The 24,905-nt window shown below is 40.9% G+C and overlaps 1 protein-coding gene and 1 pseudogene across 27 annotated transcripts in view; both read right to left on the bottom strand.

The window, feature by feature from the left end:
* LOC100399071 (natural resistance-associated macrophage protein 2) overlaps positions 1-24,905 on the bottom strand; it is a 130,867-nt gene that overhangs the window by 68,659 nt on the left and 37,303 nt on the right. For 15 of the 27 annotated variants that reach the window (XM_078336678.1, XM_035256758.3, XM_035256765.3 and 12 more), the window contains 2 exons: positions 24,706-24,759; positions 15,817-18,077 (listed from right to left, as the gene is read on the bottom strand). In XM_078336678.1, coding sequence (XP_078192804.1) covers positions 18,000-18,077; positions 24,706-24,759 — 132 coding nt within the window. In that variant the 3' untranslated portion in view covers positions 15,817-17,999. Of the gene's footprint in view, positions 1-15,816; positions 18,078-24,705; positions 24,760-24,905 lie in introns of those variants that run through there. The other 12 variants (XR_004728856.2, XR_013521898.1, XR_013521897.1 and 9 more) reach the window with 3 other exon arrangements.
* On the bottom strand, positions 1,522-2,498 carry LOC144577619 (ATP synthase peripheral stalk subunit b, mitochondrial pseudogene; annotated as a pseudogene).

The following is a 24,905-nucleotide window of genomic DNA, read 5'->3' as shown; positions in this document are numbered from 1 at the left end:
CTCAAATGATACACCTGCCTCAGCCTCCCAAAGTGCCTGCATTACAGGTGTGAGTTACCACATCTGACCCTGTGTTCATGAATTGGAAGGCACAGTATATTAGTAAAGACGTCGATTCTCTGCAAATTGATCTATAGGCTTAATGTCATTCCTGTCAAAACCCCAGCAAGGGTTTTTGTAGATATAACCAAACTTACTCTAAAACTTATAGGGAAAGGCACAAGTCCTAGAAAAGCTAAAATAATCTTTTTTTAAAAAAGATAAAGTAGAAAGAATCACTCTGGCTGATATTAAGGCTTACTATATTGCTACAGTAATCAACATGGTGTGGTACTGATGGAAGGTCAGATGCATAGATCAATGGGACAGAATAGAGAATCCAAAGGCTGGGCACAGTGGCTCACGCTTATAATCCCAGCATTTCAGGAGGCTGTGGCGGGCAGGTCACTTGGGGCCAGGAGTTCAAGGCAGCCTGGCCAACATATCGAGACCCATCTCTACTAAAAATACAAGTTAGCCAGGTGTGGTGGTGCATGTCTGTAATCCCAGCTACTAGGGAGGGTGAGGCACGAGAATCACTTGAACCTGGGAGGTGGAGGTTGCAGTGAGCTGAGATTGCGCCACTGCATTCCAGCAAGAGAATGAGACTCTGTCTCCAAAGAAAAAACAGACTCATATGTTTACTATGCAAATGTTTTCTCATTGTCATATTCTATTACGTCTACCATGCCCTCTTATAGATGTTATAAATATGCTATTTTATTTTCTTCAGTTTTTGTTCCTGTTATATTTTTGTTTTGTTTTGCATTTAATTTTTTTTGATATACAATATTCCATTTGGTTATTTTAAGAGTACTGCAAAGCTTTATATATATCAGCCAGAAATAATTCACCACTGGATAGTCTCATAAACAAGATAGTAGTTCAATGACATCTTTAATTTTGACCTATATGACAAAAGCTGAGTATTTCAGAGACTTATACAACTTGAAAAACCTTACTTGATTGCAAGATGGTAGAATTAATTACAAATTTAAACTATAACGTGGTAATCTTTAGTCAGGCAGCAAGTTTTTATAAAGGCAAACTGCTTATACAGACGTGATCACAGAATAACTCAAATGTAGAGTAAGAAGGATGAGAAATAGTTGACTGGCAGATAGAGATTTCGTTCTCTCACTATTTATTTATTTATTTATTTATTGAGACGGAGTTTCGCTCTTGTTACCCAGGCTGGAGTGCAATGGCGTGATCTCGGCTCACCGCAACCTCTGCATCCTGGGTTCAGGCAATTCTCCTGCCTCAGCCTCCTGAGTAGCTGGGATTACAGGCACGCACCACCGTGCCCAGCTAATTTTTTTGTAATTTTTAGTAGAGATGGGGTTTCACCATGTTGACCAGGATGGTCTCGATCTGTTGACCTCGTGATCCACCCGCCTCGGCCTCCCAAAGTGCTGGGATTACAGGCTTGAGCCACCGCGCCCGGCCTCCGTTCTCTCACTATTTAAAACAAACTTTTCATTTTTAGGAGAGGTAAACCATAATTTCAGTAGACACCAATACAGAAAGATTTTGTCAAATAGACTCGTTTCCATTTAGTCAGTCAACTTTCTAGCTGTCTCAATTGGAATAAATACATTTACATAACTGGCTGTGCTTGAGCCTTCTTTGCTACCAGCTTCTTTGCCAGCAATGCACTTGGCAATTGTCTCCTTCTCCTGCTGTGCAGAGATGCTCTGCACTACATGCTTCTCCACCCAATTTATCATGTGCTCTTGTTCCTTTCGACGCATCATGTTCTGCACAGCTATTTGATAGTCCAGGCGATTCTTTACTTCCTTATATACCCTATGCAGTCGTTCCCGGTAAGTAACCTCCAAAGCCAGAGCAATGTTATTCCTCTGCACATCAAAAAGGTAATGGCGCTTCTGAACCAGTGCCTGCTGTGCCCTCTCCGCATCAACTGCATCCTGGATTTGTTTGATGGAAGCCTGCTTTGCTTCTTCCAGTTGGGCAAGGTTTTGCTCATTGAGTTTATCAGCAAATGCTGCAACAGGAGGACCACATTTTTTAACTCCAAAGATATATAACCCTATTACTGCTAGGCCAGTGATGGTCTCTCCAGTAATCACATATATTTCTCTGGATAAAGCATACAAAATAAGCCCAGTTCCAAGCATATAGGGCCTGTTACACCAGTTTTAGGATAAGGATACTGAAAGAATTCCTCAGGGATCAGTCCATGACGAACTTTTCCTCCATATTCAGGAAGAGGTGGTACAGGGGCAAGGTGTGGCTGCCCTGTGTGAAAGGTCCTTGTTGCTTGCAATACCCCTGGACCTAAGAAGGCTGCATTCTTCAGAGAGGGGGCCGCTGTGGCAGCAGAAGAAAGTACCACCCGGGACAGCATGGTCAGCGAAGATCCAGACAGCAATTTTAGCGTTCCTGTGACCCCTGATAGGAGAATCTGTCAGGGCAGGAGCAAGATGGCCGCTCACAGGTGTCAAGAGATAAAAATTGTGTTTGCATTTAACTCTTACTTATCCAAAAAAATTTTTTTTTCAGGGTCTGATGTGAAATACAAATCCAAGTTAGTTCTTCTCTATACCAACAGGTTGTACTTATGGCATTTATTAAATTATTCCACTATCTGGTGGGTTTTTCTGTTGGTTTGTTCATTTGTTGTTTTGAGACGAAGTCTTACTCTGTCGCCCAGGCTAGAGTGCAATGCCACGATCTCAGCTCACTGCAACCTCCACCTCCCAGGTTCAAGTGATTCTCCTGTGTCAGCCTCCCAAGTAGTTGGGATTACAGGCTTGTACCAGCATGCCTGGCTAATTTTGTTGTATTTTTAGTGGAGACGGGGTTTCACCATGTTGGCCAGGCTGGTCTAAAACTCCTGACCTCGAGTGATCTACCCACCTCGGCCTCCCAAAGTGCTGGGATTATAGACATGAGCCACCACACCTGGCCCAGTATCTGTTATTTGGCTATTTTTATTTTGTCACGGATTCACTTCTCGGTGTTTTAAATCCTTTTCTAGAATCTTTCCTATTTAGTTGATGTTCTTTGTTTTAGAGCCAGTGACATAGAATCCTGGTTGTCATAGCAGTATATTCACCCCTTGACATTTGTAGGAAATATAGAAATATTTGTATAGCCTTCTCAACTTTTCTAGAATCACAGTTCTTGCCAGAGTTATGCTTCTTGTGCATATATTCGTACCTCTCACTAAAGTGTATTGTTTCACTTTATACAGAAGAACAAATTTTTTAATCACTATTGATTTATTCCTTATTTGGTAACGGGAAAAGAAGAGTAAAAAGCCAAATACTCAAAAGCTGTGGGTACTGAGATGTTGGGTTAGTTCCCTTGCTGGCTAAGTGACTTGCCACAGATAATAACCTTGTAGTACACACAATTTGAAATCATTCCTCAGGAAATCACATATGGCTAGACAAGTTACTATACTATATGGTCCTAATTTTTCTGGGAAGAGTCAAAACTGCAAATATTGGACCCAAGAATATTAAGGGCTCATTTTAAAATCTGGTAGATCAAATCCAGCTTGGTTCTTTGAAAAATGTTTTTGTTTCTTTTTTTTTAAATTGTACTTTAAGTTCTGGGGTACATGTGCAAAACATGCAGGTTACATAGGTTTACACTGAAAAATGTTCCTTCTTAAAGTCTTCCCTGCTTATCTTCCAGGTTCTTATCCTTTAGACATTCTTTATTTAACTCTTTAAGCACTTGAAAATTCTTGCCTGCTGTGTATTTAGCCCATACATTTTCTTTCTAAGAGACAGGGTCTCGCTCTGTCACCCAGGCTGGAATGCAGTGGTGCAATCATAGCTCCCTGAGCCTTGAATTCCTGGGGTCACCAGGATCCTCCTACCTCAACCTCCTGAGTAGCTGGGACTACAGGTGTGCATCACCGTGCCTGGCTAATTTTTAATTTTTTGTAGGGATGAGGGTCTTGCTGTGTTGCCCAGGCTGTTCTCAAACTCCTGGTCTCAAGCGATGCTCCTGCCTCAGCCTTCCAAATAACCTATAGTTTTACAATTCACAGGTATAGCAGGCTTTGTGACTGTGGTGTCCTATGGTCTTTACAAATTAAAGTATAGAAGAGATCAGAAAATGTCACTTCATCTTATTCACATGAGAGTTGCTGCCCAAGGATTTGTTGTCGGAGCTCTAGGTAACCTGCTTTATTTGTACCTTATGTTCAGCTGTCCTTGAGAGTACATTTACTTACTTTATTCATTCATAGTAGATGATGATTACTGGTCACAATGATACAATGAGAGAGAGGTGGGAAAGACTGATCTTCCCTTAGTTGATGTTGGGGCCCATTTGTGCACCTAATTTTTTAGGACTGCAGCTGACAAAAACTGACAAAACCCATGGTAGAGAACCAGGGCAATGGGCTGTCTGTTAGTCTCTTTAGTGAACGAAGTGGTGAATAGTTCCTATCCTATAACTCAAGAGCAGCAGTTATGGATAGCTCACAGCCTATATTGTGGCTGTGATCCACCTCGTGGCTAAGAGCAGCGATCATATTTCCCAGCCTATTTGAACAGCAAATGCAGTTATTAATTAAACTAGGAAGAAGCCATTTTTAGAGTCCACACATCTCAACTCCCTTCTTCTTTCATTCCAAGTTTGAGCAATAGGCAAATCTTTTTTTATTAGTCCATAAATTAAGCAAGACCTACCAGTCAAATCCAAAGAAAAGGTATAAAATTATCTTCATTAATTCAGATTATACCCACAGCTAAATCAGATAGTTCAAAGAAGTCCATTTTAGAACCTGAATTAATCTAAATTCGTTTGGTCTACATTAATGAGAACAGGTCACAATATCCTTAGGTCCCCTTCATGCTGTGCAGAGTAGAGTCATCCTAAGAGTAGACTGGAGATTATAGAATGCTGGGTGTGGGGCCTGCAAGGAAAGTTTTATGGTGACGATCTTATTACTGTGAGCTGTAATGTGCTCCAAGTACAGGAAAACTTACTGCAAAGTTACAGTCCTCATTTTCATCATTCAGCAAACATTTATTGAACACCTGCTATGTGCCAGACACCGTCTAGAAATATGACTCAGTCCTTACCCTTAAATAGTTTAGTCGCTTTAGGGAGACAGACCAAGAAAGGAAGGAGACAATATAAAGTTATAGATGCTGTGACAGAAATAGCACAGGCTGGCTGGGCACGGTGGCTCACACCTATGATCCCACAACTTTGGGAGGCTGAGGCGGGCAGATCACCTAAGGTCAGGAGTTCAAGACCAGCCTGGCCAGCATGGTGAAACCCTGTCTCTATTTAAAAAAAAATACAGAAGATGGCCGACCACTAACAGCTCAGGATTGTAGCTCCCAGTGAAAGCTCAGAGAACGAGACGACGCCACATCATTAGACGAATTTTCATCACTCACCAATGAGCCGATTCCCAGTGGAGGAGCCCCACGGGTCGCCAGCGCGATTCCTGTGGCCGCCACAGCGGTTTTGCCAGCGTCTCGGCGCAGCAGCTCTTCATGCAGAGCCAACGGGACTGCTTCCCCTACTGACCGGAGTTTGGAGCTCCAGGAAGTCAGAGCCGCTTGTTGCGGACTCAAGAGGGAAGCCAGACCAGAGATTCCCGGGCAGAAGAGCACCATCAGTCTTATCGCTGCTATTTAGGCTGCCACAGTGGGTTGCTCGGATCCCAGCACTGGGAATCAATAAGTCGGACGTCGACTCAGTAAACTAATTAGAAAGGCGGTTCATTTACAATGAAGGGAAAAAAACAGCCTAAGAAGGCCGAGTATACTCAAAATCAGAACCCATCAGCAACGGAACAAGCCCTGATGGAAAAGGACTCATCAGCAACCGAACAAGCCCTGATGGAAGAGGACTCATCAGTAACGGAACAAGCCCTGATGGAAAAGGACTGTGTTCCATTATCTGAAGTCGGCTTTAAAAGGTGGATGATAAGAAACTTCTGGGAGTTAAAAGAACTTGTTCTAACCCAATGTAAAGAAACTAAGAACTTGGAAGAAAGGTTAGATGAAATGTTGAAAAGAATAGACAATATAGAGAGGAATACAAATGAACTTATGGAGTTGAAAAATACAACACGAGAACTTAGTGAAACATGTACAAGCTTAAACAGCCGAATGGATCAAGCAGAAGAAAGGGTATCAGAGGTAGAAGACCAACTTAATGAAACAAAACGACAAGACAAGAATAGAGAAAAAAGGATAAAAAGGAATGAGCAAAGTCTCCAAGCAATATGGGACTATGTGAAAAGACCTAATATACGCTTGATTGGTGTACCTGAATGTGACGGAGAGAATGAAGTCAAGCTGGAAAATACTCTCCAGGACATTATCCAGGAAAATTTTCCTAATTTAGCAAAGCAGGACACTATTCAACCCCAGGCAATACAGAGAACACCACAAAGATATTCCTCAAGAAGACCAACCCCAAGACACATAATCATTAGATTCACCAAGATCGAAACGAAGGAGAAAATATTAAGGGCAGCCAGAGAGAAAGATCAAGTTACCCATAGAGGTAAGCCTATTAGGCTTACAGCAGATCTCTCGACGGAAACCCTACAAGCTAGAAGAGAGTGGGGGCCAATATTCAATATACTTAATCAACAGAACTTTCAGCCCAGAATTTCATATCCTGCCAATTTAAGCTTTACATTTGAAGGAAAAATAAAATCTTTTAGGAACAAGCAAGTACTCAGAGATTTTATTACCACCAGGCCTGCTTTACAAGAACTTCTAAAAGAAGCATTATACACAGAAAGGAACAACCAGTATGACCCTTTCTAAAAATACACCAAAAAGTAAAGAGCATTAACATAAAGAAGAATTTTTATCAACGAAAGGACAAAATAGCCAGTTAATAACAAATGGCAGCAACCCTAAATTTAAATCGACCAAATCTCCCAATCAAAAGATACAGACAAAATCTAACGGTATATCCAAAGATATACATAGACTCAAAATAAAGGTTGGAAAAAAAAAAAAAAAAAACGTACCAACCAAATGGAGAGCAAAAATAAATAAATAAGAAGCAGGAGTTGCAATTTTCACATTTGACAAAATAGATTTCAAAGCTACAAGGATACAAGGGTAAAAGGAATAATGTAATAATAAGAGATCTTAACATAAGATACATAAGACCCATAATGAGATTTAGATTCAACGAGACAACAAATTGATAACGATACCCGGGACTGGAACTAAGATCCAGAACAAATAAACTCAATAGAGCTCTCCATTTTAAACACACAAAATATACATTATCCACAAAATCTAACGATATATCTGAAGATATACAAAGACTCAAAACAAGGGTATGGAAAAAAACTCACCAACTAAATGGAGAGCAAAAATAAATAAATAAAAAGCAGGAGTTGCAATTCTCACACAATAAAATAGATTTCAAAGCTACAAGGGTAAAAGGATTAATGTAACAATAAGAGATCTTAACACCCAGATACATAAGACACATAATGAGATTTAGATTCAACGAGACAACAAATTGATAACGATACCCAGGACTTGAACTCAGAGCCAGAACAAATAAACACAATAGAGGTCTCCATTTTAAACACATAAAATATGCATTAACCACTTTAAACACTCAAAATATTGATCGGCCATATTGAAACCCATTTTAGGAATGAAGTAATATTCCTTTTTCCCTCTTTTTCTTTTTTTCCCCTTCTTTTTCTCTTTTTCTCTCTCTAAAAAAAAAAATAAAAAAAAAAAAAAAAAAAAAACAAAGAAAAGAAATAAAAAAAAATACAAAACAACAACAAAAAAAAGCTGGGTGGTGGCACATGCCTGTAATCCCAGCTACGAGGGAGGCTAAAGCAGGACAATCACTTGAACCTGAGAAGTGGAGGTTGCAGTGAGCTGAGATTGTACCATTGCATTCCAGCCTGGGCAACAAGAGTGAAGCTCCATCTGAAGAAGAAAAAAAAAAGCTGGGTGTGGTAGCTCTTGCCTGTAATCCGAACACTTTGGAAGGCTGAGGGGGGCAGATCACTTGAGGTCAGGAGTTCAAGACCAGCCTGGCCAACACCCACCTCTACTAAAAATAAAAAATTAGCCAGGTGTGGTGGCGTGCACTTGTAGTCCCAGCTACTCAGGAGGCTGAGGCAGAAGAATCACTTGAACCTGGGAGGTGGAGGTTGCAGTGAGCTGAGATCACACCACTGCACTCCAGCCTGAGCATCAGAGCAAGTCTCTGTCTCAAAAAAAAAAAAAAGAAAGAAATAGCACAGTTTGCTATGGTAGCACAAACATAGGGAGTGGTATTTAACAAGGGCTGGGAGGCCAGGGGAGGCTTCTCTAAGGATGTAAATCACGTGCTGAACTAAGAATAAGGAGGAATTAACTAAGCAGAGAAGGAGCTCAGGATTCTAGGCAGAGGAAAAAACAAAGGCATAGAAGCACAGCATGTAAGTGGAAAACTACATAGCTTGGTAGGTGAATCAGTGTTTGATGAGAAAAGCAAAACTACTAGTAGTAATATTTAGTGAGGGATTTATTACAGGTATTTAGACTTATATAACTATGAGGCCCTTGCATATGATTCTGGAGCATCGGCCTGAAGTGAGCAGGGAAAGGAATTAGAAAAGGAAAGTAGGCCAGGTGTGGTGGGTCACCCCTGTAATCCCAGCACTTTGGAAGGCTGAGGTGGGGGCATCACTTGAGGTCAGGAGGTCAACCTCAAATGGTCCACCTGCCTCAGCCTCTCAAAGTGCTGGGATTGTGGGCATGAGCCACTGGGCCCGGCCTTTATTTTTTGTAGAAACAAGGTTCTCACTTCATTGTCTAAGCTGGTATTGAACTCCTGACCTCAAGTGATCCTCCCGCCTCAGCCTCCCAAAGTGCTAGGATGACAGGCATTAGCCACCACGCCTGGCCTAATGGGTGATAATTGAAGAAACTATATTACTCTTACATCGCATGAACTGTTAGTATTTTCTTTATAACTGAAAACATGGCCATTAATGCCTTTAAATCTAAATGGATCAGAGAACCAATTCTGAGTAACCCAAAACCACTTCAGAGAATCTATCATGGTTCTGCTCCTCTGGAAGCACTTCTAATTCCAAACTATATCAGTCAGGATTCAGACAAGCAAAACTACTAGTAGTGATATATAAAAAGCAATTTAGACTGGGTGTGGTGGCTCACACCTGTATGGGAGTCCGAGGCAGGAGGATCACTTGAGCCCATAAGTTTGAGACCAGTCTGGGCAATATGGCAAATACCCATCTCTATAAAAAATTAAGAAGTTAACCAGGCAGGTCACATCCACCTGTGGTCCCAGCTACTCAGGAGGCTGAGATGAGAGGATGGCTTGAACCCAGAAGGTCGAGGCTGCAGTGAGCCTTGGTCACAGAGCGAGACATTGTCTCAAATAATAATAATAATAATAACAAAAGGAGGAGGAGGAGAAGGAGAAGGATGAAGAGGAGGAGAAGCAGGAGAATGAAAAGGAAGAGACAGGAGGAGAAGCAGGAGAATGAAAAGGAAGAGACAGGAGGAGAAGGGAGTTATTACAGTGATATGACCTTAAAACATTTTGGAGTTGGCTAAACAGTCCACATGAGGCTGTTGCTTATGTTTCTAATACTGGGGCCTGAAGTCAGCAAATCAACAGTTGAGAAGGAAAGAAAGATAAACTGGAATTTGCAAGGATGAGCTAGAACTCACAAAAAGATGAGGCAGACTCACTGCCTCCCAACTTACAGTAATCTCTACTCCAGCCAGTTCCACCGATTTTTTTTCTTTGGGGAGACAAGGTCTTGCTCTGTCATCCAGGCTGGAGTGCAGTGGTACAATCATGGTTCACTGTAGCCTTAAATTCCTGGGCTCAAGTGATCCTCCCACCCCAGCTTCCCTAGTAGCTAGGATGATAGGCATGCACCACCATGCCCAGCTAATTTTTTTGTTCTGTTTTTTTTTCTTTTCTTTTCTTTTTACACATCAACAGAAGATTCCTTGTGAATGTTCCATTTCTTTTTTGAGACGAAGTCTCACTCTGTCACCCAGGCTGGAGTGCAATGGCACAAACTCGGCTCACTGCAACCTCTGCTTCCCAGATTCAAGCAATTCCCATGCCTCAGCCTCCCGAGTAGCTGGAATTACAGGCACCTGCCACTGTGCATGGCTAATTTTTGTATTCTTAGTAGAGACAGGGTTTCGCCATGTTGGCCAGGCTGGTTTGAACTCCTGACCTCAGGTGATCCACCCGCCTCAGCCTCCCAAAGTGCTGGAATTACAGGCATGAGCCACCATGCCCAGCCCTAATTTTTTAAATTTTATGGTAGAGATGAGTCTTGCTATTTTAACTAGCCTAGTCTCTAACTCCTACCCTTAAGTAATCCTCCTCCCTTGGCCTTCCAAAGTGCTGGGATTACAGGCATAAACCCCCACCACCCACCTGCATTTATATTGTTTATAAATAAATGCACAGTTTGGCCTGGCACAATGGCTCACACCTATAATCCTAGCACTTTGGGAGGTAGAGGCAGGTGGATCACCTGAGGCCAGGAATTTGAGACCAGCCTGGCAACATAGTAAAACCCTGTCTCTACCAAAAATACAAAATTACTCGGGTGTGGTGGCACACACCTATAGCTCCAGCTACTCAGAAGGCTGAGACAGGAGAACTGCTTGAATCTGGGAGGTGGAGGCTGCAGTGAGCCAAGACTGTGCCACTGCAAACCAGCCTGGGCGAGACAGAGCAAGACTGTCTCAAAAATAAATGAATGCACATTTTGAGAGGCATGCTCAACATAATTACTTAAGTAAATTTGGAAAGTTTGGAGACCGTCTACCTATGTGATGTGGAAATGTCATATGTAAGGCCAGGCACAGTGGCTCACACCTGTAACCCCAGCACTTTGGGAAGCCAAAGCGAGTGGATCACCTCAGGTCAGGAGTTCAAGACCAGCCTGGCCAACATGGCAAAATCCTATCTCTACTAAAAATACAAAAATTAGCTGGGCTTGGTGGTGGGTGCCTTTCATCCCAGTTACTCGGGAGCCTGAGGCAGGAGAATTGCTTGAACCTGGGAGGCTGAGGTTGCAGTGAACTGAGATCACGCTATTGCACCACTCCAGCCTGGGTGACGAGAGAGAGACTCCATCTCAAAAAAAAAAAAAAGTCATATGTACAATAATGAATATATGGGTTTCACACTCAGAAGAGAGATCTAATTTTGAAATCTGATACCTTGATAACTGAGATGGGTATGGGCTGGTGGTGGTGGTATGTGAGTTGTAGTTTAAATCTGTGACTCCCTAACTTGCTTTTGGGTGTCAACATTTGCTGACATCCTTGGAACTCACTAAAGCAGCTCCTCTCTTCCTCATCTTATTTCCCCCAGCTACTTCCCCCTTTCTGCATGCCTAGGACTCTGTGGAAGCCATACATATCATCCATCTAAACTCACAGGCAATTCACCCAGTAGATCATAAATTCCCTAGAAGCAGGAATTAGATCCATTCACCATTTGTTTTCCTCAAGATACCAAGTACAAGCAAAGACTGAATAAATGTTTGCTATCTTTTATTACTATTTTTATCTTAACATCTGGTCAAACTTGCCCACTTTCCTAATATTTCACCAATATTTTGGTGGCACAATAACATCATAAATTTATTAGTATTCATTGTAAAGGGCTCCTAGAGTTTTGTATTTTTCTAGAGTCACTTGTATGATCCAAACCAAAAACTAATAAAAAGGGGGGCCTTTGTTTGTTTCTGTTTAAATTGTAGGCTAGTTTCATAAAAATACAACAAATGGAAGAAATTCAGTACAACAAATGGAAGAGATTCAAATTTTTCCCCATGGATACTCAATTGATATATAACTTTCTGTTTCTAGGTGTTCCCTACTCTATGTATAAGGATCACATTAGACCTAGATTCTTCAATGAGTCCAAAAAATGAAGCTACATGCTGGAAGCAAGAAAGACAAAAAGCTTCTGAAAACGATTTATTATCAAGAGTAAATTTTTAATATGTAGCAAATTTTACTACAGAAGTATCACGGAATGCTCATGTACTTCAAGTCTCAATGTTTGAAGCTGATTTCCAGATCTACAATCATAAACAGTCAACTCAGAAATATCTCTTATTGATGTCTTTCAGAACCTAGGGCATGATTTTCTGACTTAATTTTTTAAAAAAATTTTTTAGTAATCAGTCAAACTAATGATAGTCTGCCAAAGCAATCTGAAAATTAATAGATATATAGTAGTTACAGAAGACTTCTCTTTTATTTATTTATTTTTTCTGAGATGGAGTCTTGTTCTATGGCCCAGGCTGGAGTGCAGTGGTATGATCTCAGCTCACTGCAACCTCCACCTCTCAGGTTCAAGCGATTCTCCTGTCTCAGCCTCCCGAGTAGCTGGGACTACAAGCACGCACCACCATGCCAAGCTAATTTTTGTATTTTTAGTAGAGACGGGGTTTCACCTTGTTGACCAGAATGGTCTCGATCTCTTGACCTCGTGATCCACCTGCCTTGGCCTCCCAAAGTGCTGGGATTATAGGCGTGAGCCACCACACCAGGCCAGACTTTTCTATATCTATGTTAAATGTGACATCCTATTCATAACTTAATTCTCCCCAAACAGGCCAAAGTAATTAAGGTTTCATAAACTCCTTTTTAGAATGGGTAATTATTACAGCAGAGGAGAATGGTCATGTTGCTATATAAAGTTGTTCACCACTTTACATCTCATTCTTACATAGAAAATTGCCTATTTTACCCCAAACACATGTTTAACATTTAATTATTTATTCATTTTTAGATTTTCTTCAAAGTATTCCTAGGAATACAAAAGTGAACTACAAACAAATTTCTTTTCCCTGAGATGGCAAAAAGGATTTAGAAGTGCTATTGCTAATGTGATACGACACTGTAGAAAACACAGGAAATCAAAGCAGATGTTAAAGGTTAAGTATGCCCGTGGCCTTGAACTCCTGTCTAACTGCCCTCAGGATCTAAAAAATCATCTAGGGTTTTTTGAAGACATAACTGCTTTAAGCTTAATCCCAAAGAATTCAAGCCTAGAACAGAAAAAAAAAAGTCACTGAAGTAAAATCAAGAATATATGCAATATAAGATGATTTCTGGTGGTGATTTCCTTTTCCTCAGTGTTTCCTGCAATGGAGGGTGACACTGACAAGAAGGTGAAGTCCGGTATTTGTGGACAAGAAAAACATGAAAATGTCTGCATTCTGGGTATTAACTCACTGTTCTGTGTGTTATATAAATTTTTCTCCACTGGCACAGATAATTATTTTAAAAGTTGTCAACGGCTGGGCATGGTGGCTCATGCCTGTAATCCCAGCACTTTGGGAGGCTGAGGTGGGTGGATCACCTGAGGTCAAAAGTGCAAGACCAGCCTGACCAACATGGAGAAACCCTGTATCTACTAGAAATAAAAAATTAGCCGGGCGTGATGGCACATGCCTGTAATCCTAGCTACTCGGGAGGCTAAGGCAGGAGAATTGCTTGAACCAGGAGGTGTAGGCTGTAGTGAGCTGAGATCACACCATCGAACTCCAGCCTGGGGACAGAGCAAGACTCCGTCTTAAAAAAAAAAAAAAAAAAAGCTGTCAATTATACCTATCATGAAGTTCTTCTAGTGCTACCAACAAGTACACATATTTTGGTCAACACTGTCCTCTTTGGAAAATAGGCAAGGAAATAATCCAAATGCCTTATTCCATTAGAGTAAATATTCCAGCAGCTGGATCTAATATGTTCCATTAAGGTCAGGAAAATTGAGGACAGCTGGCATAGAAATAAACCATCCTTTCATGTTGGTTGCAATGAAAAGTATTTCTAACCAGGCTACTGGAAAGATTCTACCTTCTCAATATATACTCAGCACTAAAAATAATTAAGAGTTTAATTAGAAATTAGCTTTTCTTACAAAACCCAATAGGTTCCACAATTTTGTAATGTTACTCTGAGAGAGCTAAAGTAATATACTTGTTGCTTGAAAAAGGCAAAGTTTTCATTTGTTAAGAATAGCTATGCATGAGAACCTACAAACTGTGTTTAAATTAAAATATAAAATCACATTTGGAGAAAAGTTAGGAAGTATGCAGGATGTGAATTTACCCACTTCAGCTTGGGTAAAGTAAGAGGGGTCACTGCATGAAGACCCTATAAACATAACATAACAATATGTGACTTTGCAAAAGACTTCCTGGGCAAAGCTTTACTGGCCTTGTGTTGTAATGTCTGAAACTGAGAAGGCTATGTGTTTCAGCAACTACAACCCCGCCTCTCTTATTAATGAAACTACTTCATATGCATATACACTCTGCCTGCCTTTTATATGAGGCTGGCACACAGCTATGTAGCAGCGACTGCTCAGTAACAATTACTTAATTGCACTTTTTCCTGACATTCTGTTTATACATTGTCAGAGCATTCTTTTATAGACTGACTCCATAGTGTTGAACTCCAGAAATTAAGTAAATGTACTCAGTTTTTTCTTAAGATTGAATATATTCATATTTGTATAAGTACACTTATAGTAATCCAGATTTGTATACCACAAATTGGAGTGATTAAATATTCTTAACTTAGAAAAAAGCTTACTCAGTTGAGTGCAGTGGCTCATGCCTATAATCCCAGCACTTTGGGAGGCTGAGGTGGGTGGATTACCTAAGGTTGGGAGTTCACGACCAGCCTGACCAACATGGAGAAACCCTGTCTCTACTAAACATACAAAATTAGGCAGGTGTGGTGGTGCATGCCTGTAATCCCAGCTACTCAGGAAGCTGAGACAGGAGAATCATTTGAATCCAGGAGGCAGAGGTTGCAGTGAGCCGAGATTGTGCCATTGCACTCCAGCCTGAGCAACAAGAGCGAGACTCCATCTTAAAAAAAAAAAAAAAAAAACAGAAAGAAAAAGAAAAAAAGCTTACCCAAGACTTTTTTTTTTTGAGATGGAGTCTCATTCTGTTGCTAGGCTGGAGTGCAGTGGTGCAATCTCGGCTTACTGCAACCTCCGCCTCCCATGTTCAAGCGATTCTCCTGCCTCAGCCTCCTGAGTAGCCTGTTTTACAGGTGTGCACCACCAAGCCCAGCTAATTTTTGTATTTTTAGTAGAGATGGGGTTTCACCATGTTGGTCAGGCTGGTCTCAAACTCCTGACCTTGTGATCCACCCACCTTGGCCTTTCCCAAAGTGCTGGGATTATAGGAATGAGCCACAGCACCCGGCCTGTGTCCTTTATTAAGAAATTTTCTGATTACAGGAGTTGTGTGGCCTGAAGGGTACACTTGTAAACGTGTATTCTCTGTTCCTAGTAACATACAGTTAAGGAATGGAAAAGAGCTATAGAAATTCCGTAAGTATTGAACCAACCACCACACCTTTCTATGAGTTTCATCACAGGATGTTTTTATTTTTTACCTTCCTTTCCCCCAACACTCTCTGGTAATGAAACTACCGAGAAATAAAACTGCCCAGAGAAGTGGGGGAAATCCAACAAACTGGTTCATCTGGAGTTGTTTTCTTTTATCAAGAAACCAAAACACTGAAACTTATTCTAAGAGTCTCTTTCTCAAGTAAAAGCGTAAATTGATGTTAATTCTGTCTCAATTTTTAGATCATGACTATAACCTAAGTTGCAGGGTTGGCTGCTCTTTTTATCTGAAGTTTCAAGAGGCCCTGAAGTAGAAATGAGAAAATTTTAAAGTGTCATTTTAGGAAAATTCCTGCCATTTTAAGGGCCAAACAATTCTAAATAAAGATAGGCAATGTCTGGATTTTTAAAAAGTTTTATTGAAATGTAGTAAGTTCAGAAATAAGGCAGAGAGGTCACATATTTAATGCTGAAAGGGGAAAGTGATGCTCCACGTCACACAAAGGCTGCAGGATTTGCAGACTCAACACGTTTGGGGCTAGAAAGAAATGAGGAGTGGGCTGGAGGCGGTGGCTCATGCCCATAATCCCAGCACTTTGGGAGGCCAAGGCTGGCCGACTGCTTGTGCTCACGAGTTCAAGACTGGCCTGGGCATCATGGTGAAACCTCATCTCTACAAAAAATACGAAAACTAGGTAGGCATGGTGGTGTGTGCCTGCTGTCCCAGCTACCTGGTAGGCTGAAGTGGGTGGATGGCTTGAGCCCAGGAGGCAGAAGTTGCAGTGAGCTGAGATCACACCACTCCACTCCGGCCTGGGCAACAAAGCAAGACCCTGTCTTAAAAACAACAAAAAAAGGCTGGGCACAGTGGGTCATACCTATAATCCCAGCACTTTGGGAGTCTGAGTAAGGCCGATCACTTGAGGTCAGGAGTGTGAGACCAGCTGGCCAACGTGGTAAAACCCTATCTCTACTAAAAATATAAAAATTAGCTGGTGTGGTGGGGTGTGCCTGCAATCCCAGCTATTTAGGAAGCTGAAGGAGAAGAATCATTTAAACCCTGGAGATGGAGGTTGCAGTGAACTGAGATCACGTCTCTGCATTCCCACCTGGGCAACAGGGCAAGACTCTGTCTCAAAAAAACAACAGACAACAATAACAAAATTAAGGAAACAAATTTGTGGTTAGGAAGATGGCTGAAAAAAACAATCTATAGGTGTAGGCAAGCAGTTTGTCATATGTGGACTAATCTTCCAAATCTCAGTCTAGTACTAATCTCGTGCTACTTGGTATAGATTTTTATTTCTGTTGCCCAGGCTGGAGTGCAATAGCACAGTCTCGGCTCACTGCAATCTCTGCCTCCAGGGTTCAAATGATTCTCCTGCCTCAGCCTCCTGAGTAGCTGGGATTACAGGCACCCTCCCCTATGCCCGGCTAAGTTTTGTATTTTTAGTAGAGACAGTGTTTCACCATGTTGGCCAGGCTGGTCTCAAACTCCTGACCTCGTGATCTGCCCACCTCGACCTCCCAAAGTGCTGAATATTTTAAAGTAAAATATTTGGCATTCCCTAAGAGTTTCAACAATACAAATATTAGCCACTCCTAGAAACAGACTTTGGACCTAGAAATGATGTTTGGCGTGTTGATGGGAATAGTGAGAAGAAACTAAACTGAGAACTATACAAATATTAGAAAGAAGATTAATATCTTCACTATCTTATGTCAGGCCTTACAAGTTAAATGTGAGGAGTTTCTTCTTTTTCTGCCTAAAACTTGAATGCCAGAATGAGCTGAGTTACAATGCAGCACGGAAAACTGATCACTGATTAAAGTATGGTCTCTGGATCTTGTTACTGGGTATTAAAGCTCTTTGGCAAATGCCTTCATATTTGTTTAATGACTAGAAAACAATTCAAGAAAAGTGACAACAAAGACAATAGTTACGAAACAGGCTGATAACCTGGGTTAATTATGATCGCCAAATAGAGAAAATTTTTTTTTAAGAAATGATGTGTTAATATCAATAGATACCAAAGATTTTATCTGGTCCATTACGATCAAAGTGAAATTTAACTTACATAGTAAAATATCACTTTACAAGATAGTCAATTTGACCAGTTCATTGTGAAAAAGGGCATTATTCTCTTTCCTTTCTCACTTGTGATCCAGAGAAAACAAATATCTGATTTATCTAAACAAAATTTTTTTAAAAAAATACAAAAGCTCTATCAGTTTCATATAACCTTAACACTTTACCCAAACTGAGATGCTCAGGTTTACGTAATTATATATACATATATATTTTTTAAATCCCAGAGTCCAAGACACAAGCCCATAGGGGTGTGTGGCCACCAGAGGCCCATCATTTAACTCTGGGAGTGTGTGACTGTTGTGAGGCGTGTGGGTCTCTGACCTACATTTATAGCCGTCAGCTTTGAACACCCTTCCCATGAGGAAATCTTGGCCTTTTGTTCAAAACGTCTGAACAAAACTCACCTCTGAACTAACAGAGATGTTAACAGGACACTTGGCACAAAGGGGCTTAGAGAAACTTGTTCTCATATAGTCTCTCAGGCCGTCAGTCATCTAGGCACCAGTGAGTCAGCATCCATGGTGTTCAGAAGATAGAGTTCAGGCTGAGCTGTCAATCCCAGATGGTACTAAGGAAAAAAAAGATGGAAGAGGATTAGACTGATTTTCATGTATTTATTGAAATCAGCATTTAAGTACCTGTAATTAGCACATCAATTTAGGCCTTTTTTCCGTACTGCTATATTGATTTTTATTTCAGAAAGGAAACAGCTTGTACATACATACATGAATGGTTTCTGATATGCAGAAGCTGATATGTAGGAGCTGATTAGTTAAAGACTGAGATGGTGTCAAATGTCCTCAGCAAAATTAGCACTGATGATTCCTGTGACACACTACCTCAGGATGGGTGCTTCAAATCAGGATAAGAGCAAACATGCACAATGCTTTTCTATTTTACTACTGTGTGAGTTAGAAATCAAATTTCCAACCATCTCAATTAATTCTGGCCCTATTATCCTTTGGAACTGGAGCAGAGAAAAGCCTTTCATTTATAAAACAAAAACATGAAATAGCAGTTACTAAGAGAGAGAAAGATGACCTATGGGTCCCAAATGTTTGTCACGCTGAATCAGCATCTCTGAAGCTGCTTTTAAAACACAACTCCAGGCTGGGTGCGGCAGTTCATGCCTGTAATCCCAGCTCTTTGGGAGGCCAAGGTGAGTAGATCACGAGGTCAGGAGATGGAAACCATCTTGGCCAACATGGTGAAGCCCTGTCTCTACTTAAAATACAAAAAAATTAGCTGAGTGTGGCAGTCTCCAGCTACTCAGGAGACTGAGGCAGGAGAATCGCTTGAACCCAGGAGGTGGAGACTGCAGTGAGCCAAGATCGTGTCACTGCACTCCAGCCTGGCAAAAGAGAGACTCCATTTCAAAAAAAAAAATAAATAAATGATAAATGAAACACAATACCAACTGGGCATGGTGGCTCATGTCTCTAATTCCAGCACTGTGGGAGGCCGAGGCAGGTGGATCACCTGAGGTCAGAAGTTCAAGACCAGTCTGGCCAACATGGCGAAACCCCTCCTCTTCTAAAAATACAAAAATTATTGGGGCATGGTGGCACATGCCTGTAATCCCAGCTATTCTGGAGACTGAGGCAGGAGAATCACTTGAACTCAGGAGGCAGAGGTTGCAGTGAGAGGAAATTGTGCCACTGCACTCCAGCCTGGGTGACAGAGCAAGACTCCATCTCAAAAACAAACAAAAACACACACACACACACACACACACACACACACACACACACACACAATTCCAGACTCCACTCCTAAAGAACTGAGTCTAGATGATTTGTGTTGGGACCTGTGAAGTTATTATCATTATTTTTGTAGAGCGTGGGTCTCACTATGTCGCCCACGCTGCAGTGCTAATGACAAAATCTTGGCTCACTGCATGGAACCTCTGCTTCCGGGACTTCAGCCATCCTCCCATCTTGGCCTCCCAAGCAGCTGGGACTACAGGTGTGTGCCACCACACAGTAAGCTAATTTTTTTGTCGACAGGGTTTTGCCATGTTTCCCAGGCTAGCTGTGAAGTTATTTTTACTTTTTCTCTCCCTCAAATATATCATGGGACAACTTTGAGTCTCATTTTAGCCCTACTATTATTACTTAGAGCTTTTATTAATTATCCCATGGCACCAACAGCCTGTAAGTTAATGCAGAGTGCAGACTATAAATTTATTGGCAGCAACTATCCTATTTTAGTATAATGGAAAGGCACTGGAGTTGAGTTCAAGCCCTTAATTCTACCACTTGTTATGGCCTTCAGCATGTCACAAACTTTTGGAGTCTTATTCTACTTACTTGTAAAATGTGAAGAAATGCTACATTTGAAAATGCCAAGTACAGCCAGGCACAGTGGCTCACACCTGTAATCCCAACACTTTGGGAGGCTTAGGTGGGCAGATCACGAGGTCAGGAGTTCGAGACCAGCCTGGCCAACATGGTGAAACTCCATCTTTAAAAATACAAAACTTAGCTGGGCACAGTGGTGTGCACCTGTAGTCCCAGCTACTCGTGAGGCTGAGGTAGGAGACTCATTTGAACCCAGGAAGTGGAGGTTGCAGCGAGCCGAGATCCTGGGCACTCCAGCCTGGGCAACAGAGTGAAACTACGTCTCAAAAAAAAAAAAAAAATCAGCCAGGTGTGGTGGTGGGCACCTGTAATCCCAACTACTCAGGAGGCTGAGGCAGAATTACTTGAACCTGGGAGGTGGAGGTGGCAGTGAACTGAGATCGCACCACTGGAATCCAGCCTGGGCAACAAAGCTAGGCTTCATTTCAAAAAAAAAAAAAAGGAAATGCCAAGTACACTAATATACTATCTCATGTTAGTCTTCAACAGATATATGTAACACATTACAAACTGCCTGGTATAACCTCACAGGCTTGTGATGACTGTGTGATTAGACCAAATGGTGCCCAAGATAAAACTATTCCCAACTAGTGGGCTAAGAAAACACTATATGACACTGGCTTTAGGGCATGGAAACAGCTCTTTAGACTTAATTCAGTCTTAAGTAAATAACAGCAATTAAATACACTGACAATTCATTGATGCCTTTTCCCAAGTGAGCAGCTGTGGTAGACTTCTTCAATATGTAGTAAAGGAGGGTTGCAGTATGAGACCTGGAAGGCCCAGTGTCACTTAGATGACTTAGTTGATAGACCTCCTTCAATGGAGATGTTTGTTGTTGTTCTGAGACATTGAGAAATGAGACCAAATGGCATGGGAATGGGCCAAAATACTTCCAGGGGTAGAGAACTAATGCAAAGGAGTGAACTTATTAAGTAGTAATTCTTGGCTATTGCTAGTGTAGGACCATAGAGGGCCCTGTCCACTCTCTACACTTGCCAAAAGCATTCAATCTTATTTTTAAAACTTCTGCACAGGGGCCAAAATCTGCCAGTTAGCAACTTCTGGCTAAGGCATATTCTAGCACTCATCAGAGTATGAAACAAATGCTTCAATGTGTTATGTTCCTTGTGTTGCTAAACAACACAACGTGAAGGGTATACTATGTATTATACAGGATAGTCTGGGAATGAAAACATGGGTTCTGTAGTTAAGCTACACGAGTTCAAATGCCAATTGCGCATTTCTTTAATAATGTAAATGTGAGCAAGCTACTTTTGGCCTTCTACTTGACTCATCTACATAGAGGCTGATCCTTTTGTTACAAAGATTAAATGAGATAATACAAGTGTTCAGGCCAGGACTAGAACACAGTAATGAGTTAGCCATTTTTACATTCATAAGCTAAGGGGCTGAGAGCAGCTGACACATTTAGATTCGATGGTCCTACCAATGAAGGAGCAGAAGTTATTCCAGAGGGCAGAGCTAAAAGAAATGTTTCAATACAGGATCCTCACATTGTTTTACATCCTATTTTAGTTCTGAAATTAAATCCAAAGTAAGGTAAGAGCACTAAATGAGGAAGGACAACGTGGAGAACAAAATTTTCCCTAGATGACTTCCACTGTGTTACTTACAGGGAAGGCTTGCAACAGAGAAAGGAAAAATGAAGTTCTAGTGACACTCCTGGGACAAATCGAGTGCTGACTCAGGTTTTCCTGTCATGTGTCTAGTAATAGGGCTAGTAGTTCACTGTGCCAGAGCTCTGCCTTTGTTTTTAAATGGTGCCAATATTTCCATTTACATCAGGTCTGCCAAAATGCTCATTGGTCTTTAAGCTAAACGAGTTTGGTTTCTCTTCAAATATTAATTTTCACTGGCAGCATATAAAGAATATAAAAGTAAAATAGTGAAGTAAACTACATATAGAAAATATTCAGCTTAGAGAAAAATTTACAGAATAAAACTTTCTTTTCTTCTTTTATTCTTACAGAACAAAACTTTCTTCCCCAAGTTTAAACATGGTAATGATGTGACCCTTTTAGGTATGGTAAAACTATCTGACTAAGTGGGAAAATGGAAATTAATGTCCTGGTAACTGCAATTAATCCAAGCCTTCTGAGGACTAAATCCATTTATTGCTCTATTCTTTCTAAGAAGAAAATCTTAACAGTGTGGGCTTAGTGTGTCATTCCCGGTGGTAGTTACTGTTGCAGTATTCTTGTGTCAAAGTTGTTGAAACCCTATTAATAAATTATTTCAAGGTTAAAAAAAATACCCAGGAAACCAAATTGGAAAAAGAAAAAAAATTTTTTAATTAGAAACTGAGTTTACATATGGTTAAATGGTTACTTAAAAGCTCAGTTGTAACCACTCCTAATACCACTAGCAGGATCTCAGGGGAGCCAAGAGCTCTTCCCTTTTCCCCTGTTAATTTCCAATATAATGTAGCCCCACAATTATTTAATGTCACATTTAAGGAGAACAAGGACCAATTTATATAAAGTACAATTGTATATCCTTAAACATTCCATATAAACATACTGCCAAAACTCACTGCATATGCTGGCATTAGAGGACTTAAATTTCTACATATTGTTTATTGCACCCAGAGTGCTGGTTAAAATGTACTTTCTCTCTGTGAGGATCAAACGCAATAAGATATGAGAGTATTTTTAACACAGTGAAGTACACACATAATATTATAAAATGCCATTTAATTGGGAAGGATTTTTCCATTGTTGCAAGTCATAAATATAACTTTTAAAAGAATTCTAGCAGCTTTTACCTAGGCTCCTAAATGCTTGTGAATCTGAGACTGACTGGACCACCCAGACCCAGGGCAAAGGTAAATGTTACTGTATCATCTTTATAAATAATCTTTTTTGTCGGTTTGGCCTTTTATACTGCAGCCAGGTGAGAGCTTAAGATGTCAGTCCCCAGTATCTTCATGGAGTGCCTTTATGAGCAGTTTGGGGAATGATGATGGTAAGGGGAAGAGGCAGATATGAGGAGGAATGGTTAGGGGAATTGTCATTCATGATTCTGTGCTTGAGGGACTAAGCACATTCATGACTCTGTACTTGAGGGACTAAGAAAAATGTATGGTCAGTGAAACACAGTAGTGTACCCTTCAATGCCTTATAAAAGACCATCATCCAGTATGTGCTTTTGACTGGGTGCAGTAATAATCCTTTTGGGGGCTCAGATGAACAGAAAACACCAATCAACAAGAACTCTGAAAGGAAAGCTCCAAAAATGAGAAGTCCTTCAATGCCATTCCCATTACTGTTCTCATCAAGTCAATGGCTATAAAACACTTTTGATTATTTATCTCCATCAAAGTGATTTGATTTGAGATAATCACACAATCTCAGGCTCCGCATGTAAAAATGTCAGAAGTGGCTGAAGAAAGAGCAGCAGCTTCATGCTGAAGACACCATTTCCTCTGACTCCAGAGCTCCACCATCTGGTCTCAAGATATTCCCCTCTGAGGAAATAGCCGTAGAGGTAGCCCAGTTCAACCTTGCTGAGACAGTGAACTTTGCAACCATACTGACACCTACTGACTTGCTGAGAATGCTGAGCTTTGCAATGGTTAAGTCCACAGCTCCTGAGATTGCCCTGTGAGTCATCTTGGGCATGAAGTAGAGTGGTGCATCAGAAAAACATGACGATTCTGGTAAGAGGTGGCTTTTAGGAACAAAACAGATGGCTCTCCTTCCTCCTTAAAGTCTTTTCTCCCCACCTTCAACATTTCATGAGAACATCAGTTCATAACTATTACCATCTTTTAATATTACCACCCTCCTGGAGAAGGAAAATGAAGGTTTTACAACTACATGTGCTCAAGAGTAAATATCATCAGGAAAGCTCTGTACTAACCGGCAGGTTATTAAGACTCCCAAGAAATCCTCATAAGCTTTTCAATCTCTGAAGAAAATCCTGAGAAGATCATTAGTAAGCACCACCTACAGATGAGTTTTGCTAGTTGCCAGTTTTTCACCTCCTTTATTTTCTCACTCCTCTTAAATTCCATTGACAAATTAAAGAGGAAATAACTTCAAAGAATCCTAAGCCTTACAGAGCTAGTTGTCTCTTAATTTTATATTTCATATGGATTAAGCTATTCTAGTCAAGGATTTTGCATAATTAAAATAATTGAAAAGATATGTATAAGGAAAAATTCTCAGCTTTTAAAAACCCATTACATCTTGATAAATAAAACCTGAATACTTATTCTGTAGTTTGTATAACAAAAAATGTATTGTGTTTTCCAAATTTTGTTAACATCTAGCCTGGTTAAGAATCATGCATATTCTTGTCTCTCAGAAGGATAAACTGAGCTGGCCCTTGGGCAACTACTTCAGAGTTTAGTGTTGGAATGAGAGCAGCAAATGTTAGTGTTTTTTTTTTTTTTTTTTTTTTATAAAGACAGGGTTTCACCATGTTGGTTGGGCTGGTCTTGAACTCCTGACCTCAGGTGATCCACCTGCCTCAGCCTCCAAAGTGCTTGCATTACAGGTGTGAGCCACCATGCCAGGCCAATGTCAGTGTTTTAAAGATCCTGCCCTAATCCAGTTCCCAGGTTAGGAGGTCAGGAAGAAAAAAAAACAATTCCATCTTTCAAACATATATGAAACAAAGTCTTTTCCAACCAACAGTTGAGTTGTAAATGCAGTCTGTGCAACAGCACATACTTTTGGCTATGTTCACACAGTAAACCATAGAAACACACTGGCTCTGATGGCTACCTGCAGAAGACAGACTTATCCAGTGTTATTTAGTGTAGCCACCAGTGGCTTCTTCTGTCAGCAGGCTTTTAGAGATGCTTACCATACGCCCGCAGTCCAGGAAGGACATGCCCAGTGCAATCAAACATTGCCAACCCTGAAAGACAAAATATGGTCATCATTCACCAGACTCTTAGGAGAGCCAGGACTGCTCACACAGCACTTCTCACATGCAAATCTGCTCCCTTCCTTGAACATCCAGCTGTGCCCATCTTCTACCACGAAGGGTTGCACAAGTCATTC

Source organism: Callithrix jacchus, chromosome 9, assembly GCF_049354715.1.
Source record: "Callithrix jacchus isolate 240 chromosome 9, calJac240_pri, whole genome shotgun sequence".
Classification (NCBI taxonomy): Eukaryota; Metazoa; Chordata; class Mammalia; order Primates; family Cebidae; genus Callithrix; species Callithrix jacchus.
Note: the sequence above shows the minus strand (reverse complement) of the source record. Positions and strands in the feature narration are given on the sequence as shown.